Source organism: Micropterus dolomieu, linkage group LG22, assembly GCF_021292245.1.
Source record: "Micropterus dolomieu isolate WLL.071019.BEF.003 ecotype Adirondacks linkage group LG22, ASM2129224v1, whole genome shotgun sequence".
In the NCBI taxonomy this organism is placed as follows: Eukaryota; Metazoa; Chordata; class Actinopteri; order Centrarchiformes; family Centrarchidae; genus Micropterus; species Micropterus dolomieu.
In genome coordinates, this window is record NC_060171.1 from 8,103,739 (window position 1) to 8,123,618 (window position 19,880).

General features: G+C 41.6%; 2 protein-coding genes across 8 annotated transcripts in view; one reads left to right on the plus strand and one right to left on the minus strand.

Moving 5' to 3' along the window:
• Positions 1-19,880, plus strand: part of LOC123961955 (inositol hexakisphosphate and diphosphoinositol-pentakisphosphate kinase 2-like) — a 318,451-nt gene that overhangs the window by 203,493 nt on the left and 95,078 nt on the right. The gene's annotated exons all lie outside the window — the stretch shown is intronic.
• hsd17b12a (hydroxysteroid (17-beta) dehydrogenase 12a) lies at positions 50-19,070 on the minus strand. Its single transcript, XM_046037826.1, has 11 exons — positions 18,763-19,070; positions 8,856-8,902; positions 7,742-7,817; positions 5,923-6,030; positions 4,987-5,051; positions 4,693-4,737; positions 4,254-4,288; positions 3,279-3,360; positions 3,132-3,197; positions 1,595-1,744; positions 50-1,336 (listed from the first exon to the last, which is right to left on the minus strand). The coding sequence occupies exons 1-11, from the start codon at positions 18,938-18,940 to the stop codon at positions 1,196-1,198; spliced, it is 993 nt and encodes a 330-aa protein (XP_045893782.1). The 5' UTR covers positions 18,941-19,070; the 3' UTR covers positions 50-1,195.

Sequence of the window (19,880 nt, forward strand, 5' to 3'; positions counted from 1 at the left end):
CGTGTACACACACACACACACCCCCACCCCCGGGACAAATGTCAGTGCATTTTACATGTAGAAATTCAAATTTTAATTTCCAAGCATACTAAAACACTCTTTACAGAGGAAAAGCATTCACAAGGCAGCTTAGTTGAGGAACAGGTCAGACCAAATCATATGGAGTATTCAATTGTGCACCAACTGTATTAAGAAGAACAGTTCTCTTGTTTTGCAGCAAACATTTGGTAGAATGTGAACTAGTCTGTAAGTAAATGTGAAACCACAGCTACAGTAATGATGTAAAATATTCTCAATCCCTTTGAAATCCTTTCAAAACACACCGGATGTACAAAATTAGGTTTCCTTCATCTGTGAAAGGTTTACATTTTGATTAAAATAGGTAGAAAATTAAGCAACCGTGTCATTCACATGGACATAGCACCAGTTGAATTACATCCTTCCATAACACAGTTTTAACCAGTCGATACCCGATCACTGAATCTGACCATTTCCAGCATTAATGTCAGTAGAAAGGCACTTTTGTTTAATGCAACAGTGAATGATAACTATGAAAACTCTTTGGTTTAGAACAAGTCATTTGTGCAAAAACAACCCACCACAAAAGTAACTTTTTAAATATACTGTAAACACACAATGTTATAGAAAAAAACAAAAAAAACAACAAAAAGAACCAATGCATGCTGATAATAGTTCCGTAAACAAACAGGAAATAGCCATCTTTAAATGGCTCAATGATTTGTAAACAGGTTGAAAGCTAGTCTAAAAGGTCTGAGTTTGGCTCGTGTGTTCATACGAATATAAAATAAATAATTATACATATATATAAAAAAAGATGCCCACCACCATTTTCCACTGCTTACAACAGCAGGGTAAACAAATCATTTTTGGTTGTATAATTCCACCATCAGTGTCAGTGACAAAAAGTATTAATGGTATTTGCCAAGAGCAGCAATTTTATTATTATCCCCCCGTCTTACTTGGCCATTTCTCTCGGGACAAATCACATTAGGGTATTTTAAACACAAAGTCATACACATACTTTGATGTGCATATTTACTGAAGGAACAAAAAAGTGAAACCTCAGGCAACTGTAGGATCAGTCACACAGATACAAAACACAATCTCTCTTTTCCTTTAATGCTTCACCGGGTCAGAACAGAGTTGCTGCCTGCATATTCGTCACCCGTCTTTCCTAGTCACTCTTGAAATTTGCTCCATTCTTCTGCTCCCGGAGCTTTCTCCTCTGCAGGTATCCGGTACGTTGCAGACGGTTCATTCTAGCTGCAAAGAAGATGACGATGTTGCTTGGCACCAGCTTAGTGGTGAACCAACCCTGTGAGGGGAAAAAAAAAAAAAAAGTGCCACATGAGTTTACAAGCCATTTAAAAACTTTTAAATGAAAATGCAAATATAAATGATTTGACTAAAAACCTTTTCCAAGACATCTTCAAAAAGACATACAGTACTCTATTTTTTCACAGCATTATCTAGAGTTTCCACAAATCATTTGAGTAAAACAAAATATAGCCTGGATCTATACTGGATGTGTGTTGCAACTAGGTTGAGTATTTTTGAGGTTTCCACGTCTTACCATGACAGCGTGGGGGAAATAGCCATTAGTCTGGCTCTGCAGACCCACAGTGTTGAGTTCAGCTGCCACATAGCGCTCTGGGGTTGGTTTGTCCAGGGTGGGTTTCCTGATACGAGTCATTTTAGTTGCCACGAAGAAGGGCAGCACGCTCTGCACAACGACAACGAGAAAACGTGAGATGAGCTAAAAACCCTTCCAGACCCAACCTCAATGTATAAACAATGTTTGACTAAAACAAATTTCTAGTTCTGCCTCAGGATAGCATAAAGATTATTTAAATGACAAACTTCCACAGATGAACTCCAGATTTGTAGCACAGATAATTTTATGTGTTAAGTATTTATATGGTGGCATGTCATGTGTCCTCCTGTGAGGCTGACCAATGGGACTCCAAGATGCACTTAAAATCTTTGCTGTAAACTGTTCTGATGACTGGGGTTATCGGGTAAAAACACAGGGTTTGTTGAGGTGAAACTGCTGTACACACTCCCACCATAAGGTGGTGGATGAGTGACTAAAACAGAGGGTGCTTCAAAAAACAACAAAAAACCCCAGAACAAACAAGGTTTAAGTGGAACATATTTTCAAAAACGCCTGTGCTGTAAAAATGCATATAACAAGCATAATTCATGAATGTGTAGTCATTTTATTTCCCTTCAGGCAGCACTGACTTAAGAAAAAAAAAAAAAGTTGTATTTCTTTTGAGTATAATCTGAATTTCTTATATCCTTTGTCACAGAGTCGATAACAAAATACATTTCTATAAAACTAGCAAATCATAATACAATTAATTGGTCATGTTCCCTACCCATTTTATTCTATTTTTGTTAGACATTCAAAAGCCACAATCCAAGTTTGGCCTACAGAACCCACCCTAATCTTGACAGTCCAAATGTTCTGTGGATCATGTCCGCTCATATGAAGCACGAGTTGTAAAGGTTGCTGTACACCAATGGACCTTTAAGACGTAGCTGTATATAATATTTTCAACTTGGATTGGAATAACTTCAGAGACATGCAGTAAACAAGTGGCACAATGACCAAGAAGACTGGGCTTACATTGGTATCATTTGTGCTACTGTCACTCAAAGTTAGGGCAGAAGGGATGGGAATGATGGGTATTTTCATGTGGGGTTTACTAGGTTTATCAGAGAAATAACTAGGATAATGATTGGGTAAGATTTGGATCAGATTCAGACTTAGACATCCCATCAATATTATTTCAATTTGAATGTGTGGACTTGGTTTAGCAGCACTAAATAACCTTATGTCAAGGTGAAGCCACATCTTCATGTTTTGTCAGTGAGTGGCTTTAGGGCACGCAGTTAAATTCATCTGCAAAAGTAACATCACTTAAGGGCAGGGCTGAAAAAAATAAAAATAAAAAAAAATTCTACAGTTCTCTCATCCTGGCATCTTTTTTGCTCATAAAAGCTCAGAAACCATAAGTGTCCTCACAACTGAGAACACATGCAACAACATCCTATGCAACATGGACGGAGAGGAATTAATCCCATCAAACAAGTCCAAAACTCACCTGAATGATGATGCCCTGACGCCTATACTCCTCCTGAAGGCCACGAGAGAAGAAATCCACGAAGGCCTGCACACAGAAAATATATGTATATCTCCATCTCTCTATCTATCTATATATAAATAATATACAAATAGAGATGTCATATACCTTTGTGGAAGAATAGACTGTAAGCAGAGGGACAGGGTACATGCCGCTGGCTGAGGAGATGTTGAGGATAACTCCTTTGGATCTGAGAAAAAACAAACAAAAAAAACAAGACACACCACACAACAAGGTAGATTTAGGACAAGAACTTTGGTTTGTTGTCCGTGATGCTTAAAGACACATTTAGGGTGGCAACGTTACAGAGGTTTCAAAGAATTAATGAAAATTGTATGACTCAAAACTATCATGTTTTTGATGATGTTGCATTGATCAAATTATACATCAGAGGCTTTATTGTTAATTTGGGATTTTCTAAAAATCAAGACATCCTGCTACAATCCTCAACACCACAATCTACATCACAGGGCTTTCCCCAAAATGTGAAGCACTGATCCCAGAACAGAGCAACAAATTTTTTTTATCCTTATTTTTTCTTCAAATCCACAAACTTTCAATGATTTACCAGGCCAGTGGGAACTCTGTCTCTATACACATTCAGCACACTGACAAATACACACAAAGTGTCGTTCCACACACACTCTAACACAGTGTGGTAGTGGCCGTGTGTGTTGCCATGGCAGCCTGTTGCTGCAGTGATGTAGTGGAGCAACGCTCCAGCCTCACACGGCACCAAATGTGCCTGCGCTGCTATTGGCCAGCAGGAGTCACATGGGAAAAGAGCAGCCAATCTGGTGGGAAGAGCACTTTGTGTGAATTGAAAGCTTGTCAGCATTGCGAACAAAGGAAGAGAGATGCAGTGATGGAAAGAGCTTGGTCAGGATTTCTTTTCCCCACTTCCTTATTAAAAAAAAAGAAAGCGAGAGTGTCCCCTTTATAAAGTGTCTCCCAAATACTGCTCTTGTAAAACAAAATTTTATTTGATTCCTTGTGCAGCTCTGTGCCACGCTCCCTCATTTGCAACACTGATATTTGACTGCAGTCATGTCACAAAACATGCAAGCCTATCATTTAACTCACCTCTTAACCATTCTGGGCAGCACCAGACGGGTCATCTAAAAGAAGAAAGAAACCACCACCACAAGATCAGTTAACGTTAATAATGACAAAACTCAGGAACAGGGGACTGTGAAAGAGTTTATATAAAAGAAAAAAAATAACACAGAGACAGAGAGACAGAGAACGTGGGTGGCAAGTACAGACAGCGTTGGTGTAGTCCACCGTTGCTTTGGGAACAACTGAGACACTGCAGGTACCATGGTAGAAACACCAGAAGAGGAGAAAGGAGGAGAAGAACAAAAGGGGGAAAGTGAGGAGGGGGAAGGGGTACCCCATGGATCAACTTTAAACAAACATTTGGGGTGATATATAAATATTTGGCATTTGGCTGAAGGTATTTAGAATATTTCCTTTCTGAAGAGCAAAAGTGTGCAGAGTTGGTCAAGACAGACAAACTTACCTGGCACACTGAGGTCATGTTAACGTTGATCATATTTGTGATGAACTGAAACATAGAAAGCACCAGTCAGCTAAACATTCACATATAAGATTATGTTTATACAGTAGAGAGCAGAGGAAGCAGATGATTGGTATACTAGATGCTACAGATTAACCATTACTAAACTGTACAGAATGAGACAAAAGAAGAATGGTAAATGAATTTGCTTTTTCCACAGGCTTAGACACTGCACTCTTAACGAGCAGCAGCGGAGAATTTGCATCTGCAAATAAAATATTAAATAAGAAAACTTACATTGTCCAGATCAGGAATATGGAGGTAGTACTCGGGGTAAGGGTAGGACACACCAACATTGTTGACTGTTGAAGACAAAAAAAAAAAAATAAATATAAATAAAAATTATTCTGCGGTTTTCACAAAATAACCTGGTGCTGGAAAAAAAACAACAAAAACACTAGCTTAAATGTCTACCATAAGGTGGCAGCAAAAGCAAACAAGACAAACCAGCATTTACTCACATAGCCACACCTTATAACCAGTGGAGCACAATTGGTATCATAAGGACAAGCAGTTCCTTAAATGTTCAACTAAAAAGTACAATGTGAACTCTCGAGTCTATAAATACACAGACATCTGAAATTTTAAACATATACCCTCTGTCGTGATATCGTTTTTGCTTTCTGATAAGTCTCTAAACCTTGAGCTCAAGACAGACTTTTAAAAGATAAGAAAAACAGTATTTATCCTTTGTGTTCTGGCAATATGTCTCCATCACTACTATGTCATGATAATTCAACCAGACCTTAAACATGACCCTTGTCAACAACGTGCACATTGTACTTTTACAGTCAGGCAAAGTTGGCAAAGTCAATTCAAGCATCTAAATTCATTTAGAAGTGCCAACAGTGAAACAAAGGCCAAACTGTCTGCACCTTCAACCCTATAAGTTGTGTCTGATCTTTAATATTAATGACTCTTTAAGCATCTCACCTCCTGCTGCATCTCGTGCTGCTTGAACACACAGCAACTGAATGTCAAATGTTTGTTAATTTTTGTATAGTTTGTCTTGCTCTGTCGCTTTGCCCTTTAGGATAGGTCTTGTTGTTTATGTAACACAACAGGTTCTTACATTAAAGTCAAATATGTCGACATGCAAATCGTGGCCAAGTCGTTACTGGACACAATGTGGGATGAATGAGCACACTGGCCTGAACAAAAATCGGCTCTTACCCAGAACACCAATCTCTAGACCCTTCAGCCCCGTCTCAATCTTGGAGTAGATGTCTGCCTTGCCAAAGTCAACTGCAATGGTCCTGGTCTCCACTTTAAACTGCTCCTCTGTAAGGGAGAAACAAGTGTCCATTAACAATGATATCTATGCAATGAGTGTTTGAACTGTGGACATAAAAGTTACATCATACAATTGTTGTGATAAGATCAAAGCTCAGAAGGAAGCATGTTTAAGATCATTCATTTTAGTGAGCAATCATGCCTTCACTACACACAGTGCCACAATTCAGCTAGCATTACATGGCTCAACAACACAGCAATCCCCAGTTTCAAAACCCTGGATCCATTCAAATGAAGGAGCATGAAACCATCTGTCAGACTTAACTGAAGAGGGCACTGCGTACCAACAAACCAGCTGAGCAATCATGTCCCCATCCCTCCTCCCTCCATTCCTTCGTCATGTTTGACGCGCCTGCTGCAATTAGAATTTATTGTCCAAAGACTCGTTTAGCTGATAGGTGGCAGAGGGAGTTATAAGAGGAAAATTCCTGGGATGCGCCTCAGTAAAGACCAGTAGCGTGTCAGTGTATATTCAGCGTTGAGACAAGAGAAGGGGAACCTGAGAGGGATGTGAGGTGGAGGTGAATAAAATACAGAAAAGAGGGGTTAAGGGTTGGAGCCTCCATGAAATCCATATTCTAGCTTGGATTATTTTTAATGATTCCAACCAACGCGAGTCCAAGTCAAATAAAACAATAAAAAGCAGCTTAGGACATGGTGGCAAAGAAGAAATATTAAGGATGAGGTTGCCAAATTGGACAAGTAATTTATAGTTGCCAGGTAGGTGCAATCAAGAGTCAAATGAGATGCTTGCAACAATGAAATTATAGGTGGGACATGCTGGGTTGCCCGGTTACATGGTAGGGAGGGCGGTTTTCTCAGAGTAATCGTGAGGGAGGAGTGCGAGAGTTTGGCACGCCGCACCCCACTCGTGACTACCCATCAGCCCCCTCTGTGGATTTGAAGCACGACAGGGGAAATTGCACTGTGGGAGACGTCAGAGACAGATGGAAAGAAAGCGAGTCGGGAAGGGGCACCATTTGAACAGGGGGGGCCACTCACCATTCAGTCTCTTGTTAAAATGTGGACAGAGGCCAGCGAAGAGGAGAGAGGGGGAAAAAAAACAACAACAAAAAAAAAAAGTTTCTTTCCGTTTCATATGGACACTCATTTTAATTTTGTTGTGTAGGATGTTTCTGTCTTGAATGAGGAAAGCCTGTTTGTTTCGAAAAAAATCTCAGTAACTGGTTGGTCCACAAGTTCATTCCGGCCAGATATTTGTTGTGTCTATCTTCATACTAACAGTGAGGACATAAACATAGCCTGCTTTGTTAGCTGCATGTTTCCAATTCTCCACCACTCAAACAGAATAAAAAGGCACGACTTAGCAGGACGCAATATAGTGTGAAAAATGGGACTGAGGGGAATAAATCTTAATAGTGAAAGTACTCACAAAATGACTGAATCTGTAAGACACATTGTGTTTTGGAAGACTAATATGAACTTGTATTTTGTCCTCAAAACAGATGCAGGGATTAATTTCTCCTCCTCTATTTGACTATATTCTAAATCCTTACGTTGAGATTATGCCCTCTTATCAGGGCCTGGTAAACCCCGTAGCAGACAGGGGAAGGTTGCACATCACTGCCTTCCTCTACACACATCCTCTTCTGCCCACTTGCTGTGCTCTCAACCCCGAACGGGTTTCCTTGATGTTGTAGAAACACACACACACACACACACACACACACACACCTACCAAGTGACCTGGCCATGTCATCCAGCTTGTCCTGGGAGCGACTGATCAACATCATGGCAAATCCTCGACGAGCCAGCTAGAAAGGAAATACCAGTTTAGAAACAGATGCACAAGTTTGACTTTGAAATTTTAAATATATTGGACGGCAATGTAACATACTGTGTGGGAACTACAGATGGCAGCGAGGCAAGAGAACTAAATTTCAGGAATGCCCATAAAGCAAAAAAAATTAAACAATCTAACATTTCTGTCAAGAGCACTAACTCTCAAAAGTGTAAGTCCTTATTTCTAAACTTTAAATAAGTATGCTTCAATTCTGGATTGGTTGATTGGGAGAGCAATGGCAACATATCTTCCAAAATCCCTCCAGTGACCATAGATTGATCACTTATCTCCATCTGCACACTGACACATGTTGTGCTCACTTTGTTGGAAGCATGCTTCCAGAACATAGACTTTGATGGAGAGCAGAAACGACTTTTGAGAACGCCATACTTTACTTATGGGGCAATTCTGATAAGTTTGAATCACATTTTGCAAATTTTGTCCTTGAAATTCTGTCCAGCTACTGCCCTTGTCATTTCAACTGGACACAGACTCAATGGAGGTTCGAAGTTCAGCTAGGTGGATTTTCAAATCTAATTGCAAATCTGCTTGTGAATTTCAAATTATTTGCAATGACGTACTTTAGAACACAGAGGTTGATTTATCATGTTCCATGTGAAAGCAGCATTCACGTAGTGCATTTCTACATAAATATTAACATACCTAAACACTGCATGGCATAATACACTGTAAAATTTGCCTACTGCTGCGTGACAGGCGACTAGCCTCACTGTAGCACCAACAGCAACAGTATGAGTCAAAGGCCCTACATGACTATATTATACAGCACACCCACATTAGTATGGGCCCAACACGTGGCAGGGTAGCCCCTTTTCAACGTGAGCTAGTTACCTCCATAACAGACGGTGTGTGATGACTCTATTCCATGTTAATAGGCCTGTAAGAGCTCTCAGCTACCATGAACTATGAGTGAACACTGCATATGAGTAACAGCTTTTCCATGATTTTTTTTTTTTCTCTCAAATAAATAGGAGTCCAGGAGCCTCACCTCCTCCGCATAGGATTTCCCGATTCCATCCGTGGCTCCCGTCACAACTGGAGAGAGACAAAGAAGAAAGAGGTTGGTTAGTATAGGTTCTCTTCACACTGTGTAGCAGGGCAGGGGTCAAGGCAATTTCTTTACATTGTCATATCCCAGCAAAAGGGCGTTGTTCGGCCCAACACTAAGGAATTATGTCAGTCGTTATATGTAGTTATTATACCATAGCCATCAGCCAATCAGATTGCTTGACTTTAGCTATCCATTCTATAAATCTAGGTAAAGTTATTGTAACCCAGTCAAATGGCCTCAAAGTCATAATACATCAGCAACACTGACAAGTCATACCAGATTGACTCATTACTCTGGCACATCTACTATGACATCTTCATGGTTTCGGTTATCTTTGCATCTGGTCACACACACACACATTGTGTAGAGACTTACGACACACCTTCACATCAGGTTTGACCACTTCCAGTTATCGTGACATCTCAGAGCTCCAATATGGAGTTTACCGCAGGGCTCTTTACAGGTGACAGACAGGGACATATGAGGGCTTTCACTTTAAGCAAATCCGTTGGCGAACACACCCCTCTAAAATGACTTTTCAGTCAAATAGCGTTTGTTTGATGAGATGCTTACAAGGTGTCCATTCTCAAAGTGCAAACAAAAGCAAGCGTGTAGTTCAATTTTAGAGCAGAGATGCATATAACTCAAGATAGTTTAGATAGGAGTCAGATAGCAAAGATTAAGCTACAAAAGAAAAGATGGGGCAGAGACTGTATGGAGGTTGAGATAAGATGGTATAGATTAATGTATAACAAAGATAGAAGACGGTATAGGACTCACAAAGCCCTCAACACCCACTGATACCTCACTGGGAGCAGCTCCTGTGATGTTAAACAATACAATTTTCAAGATCAAGTCTTCATCTTGAATACCTTATCATTTTAGTATGCCACCAAAATCTGACTGGCAAGGTTAAGTGTATCTGTAGTTTGCATATAGTTGGAGGAAGGCGAGTGGTGGAAAACCAGCAAGAATCAGAACAGTATGGTATGAGCAGATTTCATAGACGTACAACAAAAGATGGTAAAGTGGCCACAGCGTGGAGAGACCAAGACAGAGAGGAGCTGATCTTCTTGTGTTCAGAGTTCTCCTCACCTTGTCAAGCAAGCAGGGCTATTTTTAAACCTTCACTGCCCATCAACCTTAGCCCCTCTTAGACTGACTGAGGATGGGGGAGAAGGGAGGGAGAGAAAGAAGAACAAGGAAGGTAGAAAAACGAACACAAGAAAAACAAGAAAGCGTGGTGAGGAGGGATGGGGGGGGGGGGTACTCACAAAAATATATGCACACAGTTGTGCATCATAAATTATTAGCAAAGCTTGATGAAAGATTAATAGAGGTAGAGGACATTCTCTGGCAAAGAGCTGGAGAGCAGGAAAAAGACGAGAGAGATGAAAGAGGGGACGCAGAGAGGAGGGAGTGATGACGAACATGTAGCAGGAGAAAGGAGGAGGAGGGTGAAGTGGGGTAGGGTAGACGGTGGGGTGAGGAGGGATCCTAGGGCTGGCTAAAAATAGAACTGGAGTGAAGCAAGAGAACGAATAAGTGAAGGAGAAAGAAACAGAATAGAGATGGTGGTGGAGGAGAGGGGGTGTGTGGAAGAGAACAAGTGAGAGTGAATGAGAGACAAGTGAGAAGCACAAAGTCAAAAGAGAAAAGAGCAGAATCCCTGGTTATTTTTAAACCTCCCCCATATTAAGAATGAAACGCTCCGTGGCAGAAATGCCTCAATGGACACAGGCTGTACCAAATCAGGCTCTCGTTGCAGATGCAGGTGGGGGCAAACAATGGCAGGGAGAGGCTACATTCACTGCAAAGTAAAATGGCTGGAGGGGGGGGGGGGGCGCGCGCTACTACAACCATCTTCACAAAAAATGTTTCTCCTATTATAATCTAATGAATTGAATATGACTTATTTGTTTTATAAGCTACAGGGCTCATACTTTATCCTTCGCCTGAATGACCGAGTTTCAGGAGCAAAGAATGCGTTATGAAGCACGTACCATAACCATTTGAACTTTAACCTGATGCAGGTTAACGTGCAGGAATGTGTTGTGCGCTTAAAGTGCAGGCACAGCATCACCTTCTGAACCTGACGACGACAGTAAAGAATGTAAGGTACTTAGCAGTGCATGTGTTCATGCTATGCATTTCAAGAATACCAAACATAGTGTCAGTCTTAAATCCACTATTCTTGCCTTTGAGTGTCATTTCTCCAAAAGCCAGATAAAATCAAAAAATTTTTTTTGCTTTTGAGTTGCTATCAGCCATCGTTAGTCAAACAAATACAAGAACAAAGTATTCTGAATTTAAGCGAAGTAACATATAATACCTACTCAAAGACACAAAATTATTCAGGAATTATCAGCTTGAAATGCAGACTGAAATCTCAGTATAAAATTTGATGCCAGTTGTATCATTATCAGTTGTATAACTGGCAGCCCTTCAATGATGACCAGGCACTGCAGAAATAGTAGAGAAAATATAAGTATCCTATTCTAATGACGTACAAAACAGAACACAATGTCCAAAACACCATTGTTCAGACACACACACACACACACTTAATTCCCCTCACGTGAGCAATGCATCTGTGACACAGATGCATTGTAACAAAAAGGGACTACGCAAGCAAACACGTGACTGACAGCAGTGCTACTGACGCTCAGAGAAGACGCACACTGACAAAGGGTGAATGTGTGCTGATGGGGCAACCACGTATTGGAGTGATGTGCACAATGAAAATAATGGTGATTTGAAAAAGGCTAGGGAAGGGGAGTGCATGAATTCATGAGTGTATTGGCAGAGGGGATGTGTGCACTGCTGCTGCCTCTCATTCATTCCCAGCAACACTGCTCTAAACCCAGTTCCCCCCCATTCTTACGCCTCAGAGAACTGGTCCACCATGCTGGCTCTAAAGCGCCCTGATGAGGGCGCATTTGCACCGCAGCTCTGCTGTGCTTATTGCTGCACATCACGTCCAAAGGCATTGACATCCCCCAGCCTTTTCTGTCTCCCTCCCTCCCTCCCTCCCTCCCTCCCTCCTCAGCAGCAGAGCAGCCCCTGCTGCTGCCTGCTCACTATTCTGAGGGTCTAAAAAAAGCAGCAGGAGGAGTAAAAATAGCAGCGCGCCTGCACTGCCTCGTCTGGGAGCTGCCTGCCTGCCTGCCTGCCTGCCGCAGCACCTGAATACCAACAAGATCCCCCACCACCATCACCACGACGACCAGGCTGCTGCTGCATCCTCAGTCCTCCATCTAAAGCCCTGATGCCAGCAAGAGTACTGCAGGCTGGGAAAAACCACAGAACATCTGATGAGCAGTGGAAAAAGAACAGGGCGACCACAAAGCCTTGACTGCTGATACTCATGAAGAATCTTTGATTTAGATTATCGTATCGTTCTATTAACTGATTATTCCCTCTCTAGATAAAAAGGTGTGGTGGTAAAATGAGCTCATCTAGTGTTTAGTTGTAGAGAAAGCTGGCATGGTTTTGACAATCACTTACTGACAGGGTGAGGTCAACTTCCTATGCAAAAATAGAGTGAGAGAACTAAAATGATCACGAAAACTCCCTCTTCAACCCTCCCCACCACCAAATACCCAATTAAGATTCTCAGTGAGGAGAGACTGCGGTCCTTGTATGCCCCGCTCTTGTTACGTACAGTTATGTAATCTGTCGCACCCCAAACTGGCCTATCAACGAGCAGCCCCTCCTACCGCAGGAGGGGAAAAAAAAGGGGAGGGAGGGATGCAGCAGAAGATCCAAAAGACAGCCCCCCCAACACACACACCCACCTTCCACATTCAAACACACACAGCTTTAAATAGCAGGGGAGAGAAAGTCACATGGGTAATATAAAAGTAGACAAAAATAATGCTTGATCGGGCCGGGGGAAGAGGGAGAAATGAAGGGAGGGCGAGACAGAAAAAAAAAAAAAAGAAAAAAAAAATTAAACCCACACACACACACACACACACACACACACACAGCGAACATGTACTTCAGAGCTGCCCAAGATAGAACCAGCTTCTATATTTGGGTGCAGAGCAAAATAGTTACATTCCCCTCCCTCCTCCACACATGCCTTGTTTAAAAAAAAAAAAAGTTCCTTTCACAACAACTACTTGGATTGAGACAAGGTGATTTGAGCAGAAAACAAACTTTCAAAAAAAAAAAAAAAATTAGCCTACAGCAGGTGAGTTCACTTTATTAGTCAGTCCTCTCTGGCTGAAGAGAGTTAATCAGAGAAGTCACCTGCTGGAGTCTTTGGCAGTAGGTATGAAAACCTCCACACACATAGCCTTGCATGGTGCATGACTGAAAAGACCTGATGTATAATTTACATTACTGTAATCAAGTTAGTGGGTAACATAAATGTGGAGTTCCTCTACAAATGTAGTGATTCTTCAAAATTAATTTGCATTTGAATGACTTGTGTCTTATTGCTGTGCATTCCTACTGTAAACAGAAGTTATTTCACATCACAAACTATAACCAGAGAGTATTACAAAGTTTGACCAAAACTGGCTTTCTGAAACTACATAAACGCCTTGCACACAAGTTACTGTATATAATGTTCATACAAACTGTGGCTTTTTTTATTTTTAAACAGGAGAGGTAATTACTTCATACATTCTTCTACGGTTTGTTCCAGAAAGACTGATGCCAACGCCTCAAGTAGCATACATTTCAACATGCTCACAACTAAACATACTGCCTTTCTGGCATGTTGGACTGAAATGTACGAAGGCATCACTTTACAGAAGGTAATAAACCACTGATCCCAAATATGCTGGTGGTCCAGTATTGTGACTGAGCAGCTACATCATTATTGTACTTGATGCCCTCTTTCAAGCATAGCAGTATTTATGTGAAAGATATAGTTAGGCTGGAAAGTTGGTTTAACCTTAATCCAAGTTTTAACTAAGTTCAAAGGGGCCATTTCTGGGGTTTCTTTATCACTTGTTATTGCATTTATTCGCAGAGGCATTTCTGTTGCTTTGTCAGTGCAAGGGCTTCAAATGACCATTTTACTGCTGAAATGATAAGTGGATTAATCAATTAATGGCTCGACAGAAAGACCAGTAATGATATTGTTTGTCAATGCATAAGAAAGAAGTCTAGTTGTTATTTATCAAAAAAAACAACAAAAAAAATTCCGTTGTTCCACTTTCTCAATTTGAGGGGATTTGCTGCTTTTTTGTCTTACAAGCCAGTAAACCAAATCATATATTTGGGTTTTACACCGTTTGTTGGACACACAAGCAATCTGAAGATATCATTTTAGGTTCAGAAATTGTATACACAGTTTTACTATTTTCTGACATTTCATAGACCACACAACAATGAAAATAGTTTGTTGCAGCCCTACACCATTTAACCAATAATTTGTTTAAAGAAGGTTACAATTAATGACCAATGTCAATCACAGATTACTAGATCCAGAAGTTCTATCTTAAACTGTTCATGTAGTCTAAGCGGTCGTCAGAACCACAGTAGAATAATTTCAGAAAATATAACAAAGCAACATCTTAGTGTTTGTGAAGCTACAGTATTACAAATTATTTAATGTTAGGCTTTAAGTACACCTATTTCTTGTATACTGAAATATCAGCACTAGTCATGATGGATAGCATTTAAGCTTTACTTGTTTAAGAAAATACAGACTTAAGTTGTCAAGAGAATATAGGAATGGCTTAGTGGGCAAACCAATTGATGAGCAAAAAGGAGATGGGTGGAGAATGTGAGAAAAATTTAACTGGAGAACAGAACAACATGCTTAGAGGAAGATGGTACTGTAGGCTCAAATAGAGTGCAAGAAACAATTACACAGTGGCCGAGATGGAGCGAGGAAGGGGGGTAGGATTTTGAAGAGTTTGAAATGAGGGGGATGCAGAGGATTTTTTTCCCCCCTCCCTCTTTTTTTTTTACCCAGCATCCCTGGCTCTGGCACGTGTCATAGAGTGTGTTCATCACATGAACAGCAGTGTTCTCCCTTTCCGCCCACACACACTCTCTCTCTCATACAAAGCACTAGAGGGAAGCACATTCACAAGGATGAAAAAGTAGAGACCTTGCCTCAGTTGAAACACAGGGATACATTTCAGTCTGATATGTGCATCTTCCTTAGCGTGAATGAAGCCTACTTCCTATTCATAAAAAACAAAAACTGACAATGATTCTCAAAATTATTAACGCTACCCTGCAACTCTGATTCACCTGCAGCTTGTGTTGATAAATGGCTCAAATGTTTAATCCTGGTCCAAAAAAAAACTCTACTAAATTCTTGCGTGCTGACCAAAGCCTTTGTCACTCTTGTGCTGTCCTGATGAATGGCTGCATCCTTCTTATGTAATAGGAACATTTTCTCAATACACTCTAATGTGAAAGCGCGTGTCACATCACCACCCAGCCCTTGCAGAAAGCTCTCTTTGGTCTAATTTACTTCTCTATAATGGAGTTTTACTCACACGCAACAGAACAGACACTGGCTCCCTTATATAATAAGGGAAGCTGGGGGCCAAGTGTGGAGTGAGCAGAGAGGAGAAAAGTAGGCACTATTACACAGAGTGAAAAGCTGCTCCACTGGAAATAAAAGCATAAATACCAAAAATTGCATCAGAAAACTGCAAAATGTCAAGAATTTAAAAAAAAAGGTTAACTAAAAAAGACTAAATCTTTCTGAAAGCCAGATTCATGCACAATGCTAACAAAAAAAAAACAAAAGAAACACACACACACACACACACACACACACACCCCAACAAAAAAGCAGCAATCTTGCTTTATTGTGATGCACCTATTGGTCTTTTTCAAAATCTCCTAAAAATAAAATGTGTCATGTTCTAGAGAGTTGCCATTCCTTCACTCAAGGTTTTATTTTTTTAAGAGAAAAATCTGAGCTGCAGACATGATTGGGCTGGCAGGAGGTGGGAAAAGAGTATGTGTGGTTGCACAGTGCAGCAGAGAGGCTGGGGAAGCCGCCTTTACCCATGCTGCAGTGCTCCTGCTCTACCGCTAGGAGTCCCATCCACTAAGGGGAAGACCAATCATTGGCAAAGGAACTCCAGAGAAATCCCTGCTCTCCACTGCATGTGAGAGCTGCAGAGCTTCAGACCAACACAAGACAACGATGTACAGTGATAACATGAAAAACTACACCAATGATTTAAAAAACAAACATTAAATACAAATTTCCTTTTCTTGCAAAAAGGGACGGGATTAACTTGTATCTGATCTTGTGTTAGTGTTTAGCGGGCAAACTACCTCAACCACACACACAAACCTGTCTGACCAGGAAATACAAGTAGTCTTGTGTGTTGCAATTGCAGCCATGTGGACTGTAAAAAGCACATGTTTAAAAAGGATGATAGTTATCAAATGTTGAACATTTTAGAAACCATGTCAGTCTAAGAACTTTGTATATGGGTGAAGTGACTGATTTTATTTCCTTGAATAATTGTTTACTGGGTGTTAGCCAATATCCTCTTACATGATCACATAAAGTAAGTGAAATAAAGTAAACCTTTTCCCATTTACACACAGTCCTCAATTCAGGTGATATAATTACAAAGAGAAGCATTCTTTGAAAACAAATGAACACAGTGATGAAATTTCAAGCTTTCAATAAGTTTTCCTACACAAAGGCGCTTTACATTGATGATAATCAACTGTCATGGTTAGATACAAGAGCTGAAGAGTTGTGCTAAACACCAACCTGGATTATGCTACTCCACAGCTCTGAATTCAGGGGAGATGCAGAAGTATAGGTAAATGGCTGAAAACCCTACAAACTCCACAGCTTCTGTGGAGTAGCTACTCACGACTTAATTTTACACTCGTGGCTTATTGTGCTTAAAAACAAGGAGACAATACCAAGCCTTTTCAATCATTAGGATGTTTAACTTGTTTCAACAGGTGCCTTAGTTCTTTAGTATAAGGTGGAGACCAGGAGTCGCACCACTTGACGTATGTGTGTTAAGGAAATCACGCCTGTGCCTAACCTGGCCAGACCCGCACATCTGGTACAACCAGCTGAGGAGAACACCTCATCCCTAGCACACATCCACTCCCTCCTCTCCTCCACTTGCTCACTCCCTGCCATGGCTCTAACCATTGTAATTAGAAATGAAAGTCAGACTTGTCAGACTGGTGGCAGCAACTGGTTTCAGGGAGTGTCATGCAAGTTCACATGTTAAGAAAGGAGATACAAGAATACATGTGACAGGTTTCATGAACCCTTAGATTAGTAGAAAAGTGGTTCTTTCTAAAATGCTACTTTAAAACTGCTGGTTTAGAGCATTTGCAACACTCTTCAAACTCATTCTATGGCATCACAGGTATTAGATTTGACCCAGTATGCTTGATGCAATAGAAACCCTTTAAGAACGGTTTGTTACTGCACCAAAAATGGTCTCTGCTACAAGCATGAGAAATAATTTTGTTTTTAGAGTCCAGGAAGGTAACCTCTAGTGCGAAGTTACAGCTATATCTGACAAGATACTGAAGACGCTGGAGGTGGAGTGAATGGAGAGGGGAGGTGGTGGTTGGGGGGGGTATCACAATTTCTATATGACCAATGGATGACGAGGCAAGCGAATGAGTCATCGGTGTGCACCGGTATTCCTCCGCATATTCCAGCAGAATCACAAAAATGTGACATTAGTCACTCCTAAAGGCACCTACCTTTGCGTCATGCGTTTAATTCCCTTTTATGGTACACAGAGCATCAATTAAACACCCCATTAATAAAAAAACCCCGACGACTTAGAGACAAATTGCGTCACGGTGCAGATAAACATCTGGGTAATTTAAAAAATAAAAAAATCATCCGGGTCGCCACGTTTTGGGGTGTTAAAAATAAAAGGGGGAGATTATCAACCTATCCCGATGCAACGGGGAGCGCTCGGCAAATTGCGCAGCAAGGAGCTCCAGACGCAGCAGTCCTCCAAAGAAGAGACTGAAGAAGTGGGTCAAGCCATGGCAGGGCGATTCCTATGAGACTAGTCTCTAGCAATTCAAAATAATACACTTAGATCTGACAGGTAACTCGCTCCTATTTGGCCAAGCACGTTGTCAAAGTACATTAGTCAAATCCTCTTAAAGACGTTTTAATCGTCTGACAATATGTAGGGCAAACGGAATGAGGCATGGTAATGTGACAAGCAATGACTAGGAAGAAACCGACGACATAAACAAAAGCATGACAATACACCGCCTAAATATACTAATACACAAAGTGAGGTAAAAGATTTTCAAGTGTCAAAATGTTGGACAAACTCCCACAAGGTGACATATTTTGAAAAGTCAAAAGATGTGAAGATCATCTAGATGCGGGACACGTTTTAATTGGGCATATGGGTTTGTCCTACATCATGCGGATGGGCTAATGTGGTTCAGTAGTGCGCTGGCTGAGAGCTCACCCACATAAAACAGCTCTCTGAAAAGTGCGCATAGCCTGCGCAATTTGGCTCTTGGCTCACCAATGTGGGGCATCCCCCCACCGCTCCAAATGTGGGTGAAAACGCTGACTGGAGCCCTTGGCAGCAGACGGTGCTGTGTTTGACGCGACAAAAAAAACAAAATAAACAATTGAGCTAATAATCACCATTATCTTGTCAGTCAATCAGCTGCTTACCTGCGCTTGTTACGCAACACCAACCACCCCTTGAATTGAGCCACAAAAACGGACCAGAATGCAGCTCTTCTTTGTGCCAAAGTGAAGTTTCAGCTCAATAACCTCATTCTGGTGTTTGTACGTCGAGTCCACCTGCCTACTTCTGAGCTGCCCTCTTCGTGACCGTGGTGTAGGTGGCGTGAAAATTGATGTGACCCAACTCACCTGCCCATTTGCCCAGTTTCGGAGAGAGCAGCCGCCCGTTTCCCAAGACCCAGATCCTAAAGCCTGAGAGCAGCCTGTAGAGCAGCCACAGCGCCAGAGAGGCCACAGTCAATGCGCCGACCCAGAAGAGAGGCGTCTCGGCCCTGCGGAGCGTCTCCTCAACGTTCATCCAGTTCATGGCAGCAGCTCTCGGTGTGTGTGAGAATGTGTGTGTGGAGACCTCAATTTTAGGCAATGTGCTCTAATTTCGTAGCCACAACGTGAGAGAGAGTCCCTTTATAAGGAGGTTGTAGCATCACACACTCCCCCAACTCCCCCAACACTTGTCTAGCCTGATTTAAAGTGCACCGCCCACCTCCTACTCCGCCCCGCCCTCCTCTTCTTTGCTCTGCTCTGGCTGCAGTAGCTGTCTCTCGGCTGATCCATCCCGCCGGTTGGTGCATTTGCATGTCAATCAACTCCAGAGCTTTCCCCATTCATTCGATTTTCTGTATGAATCAGGGTGGGTCAAAAGGAGACCGGGATGAGCAGCGATTGGGCAATCATTATGGCAGCCACCATCCGGAGTCGGTCATTGGCTCTCACCGGATCAGGTTTGTCGGTTTCAGTCAGGATTATGAAACCCTCCAAACCCACGCTTTCGGAAAAAAACTGCCCACACCACTTTATGAATGAAAGGATGCTTTCATTGGTGAAAAACGTGCGCGTCCTCCCGCCCCTTGGAGATCGCCTGGAAAGTTTTTATTGGCTAAAGTGATATCAGTCTATGAGGTCAGACTGCTCCCACCTAAACATGAGTCACTCTCTATTTTAGGTATTCTGTATGCATCATACTGCTAATAACCACTACAAATAGTAAAAAAAAACAGGTGGCGTGAGGCATCTTTGCATAGATTCACGCATATTGCGCCAGATAACTATTCCGCACTCGCATCTGCTGCCAAATGCGCCAGTTCAGCTCCCCAAAGAAAATAAAAAACTACAATCCCCAGTCTCTTTCAAACTCTCGCGAGATTGCCTCCATCGATAGTAAGTTCCCCATCCCAAACATTGAGGAGAGAGATGATATGTGTGTTACATAAACACTGAGACAGGCTTTGGATTTCCATCGCTTTATT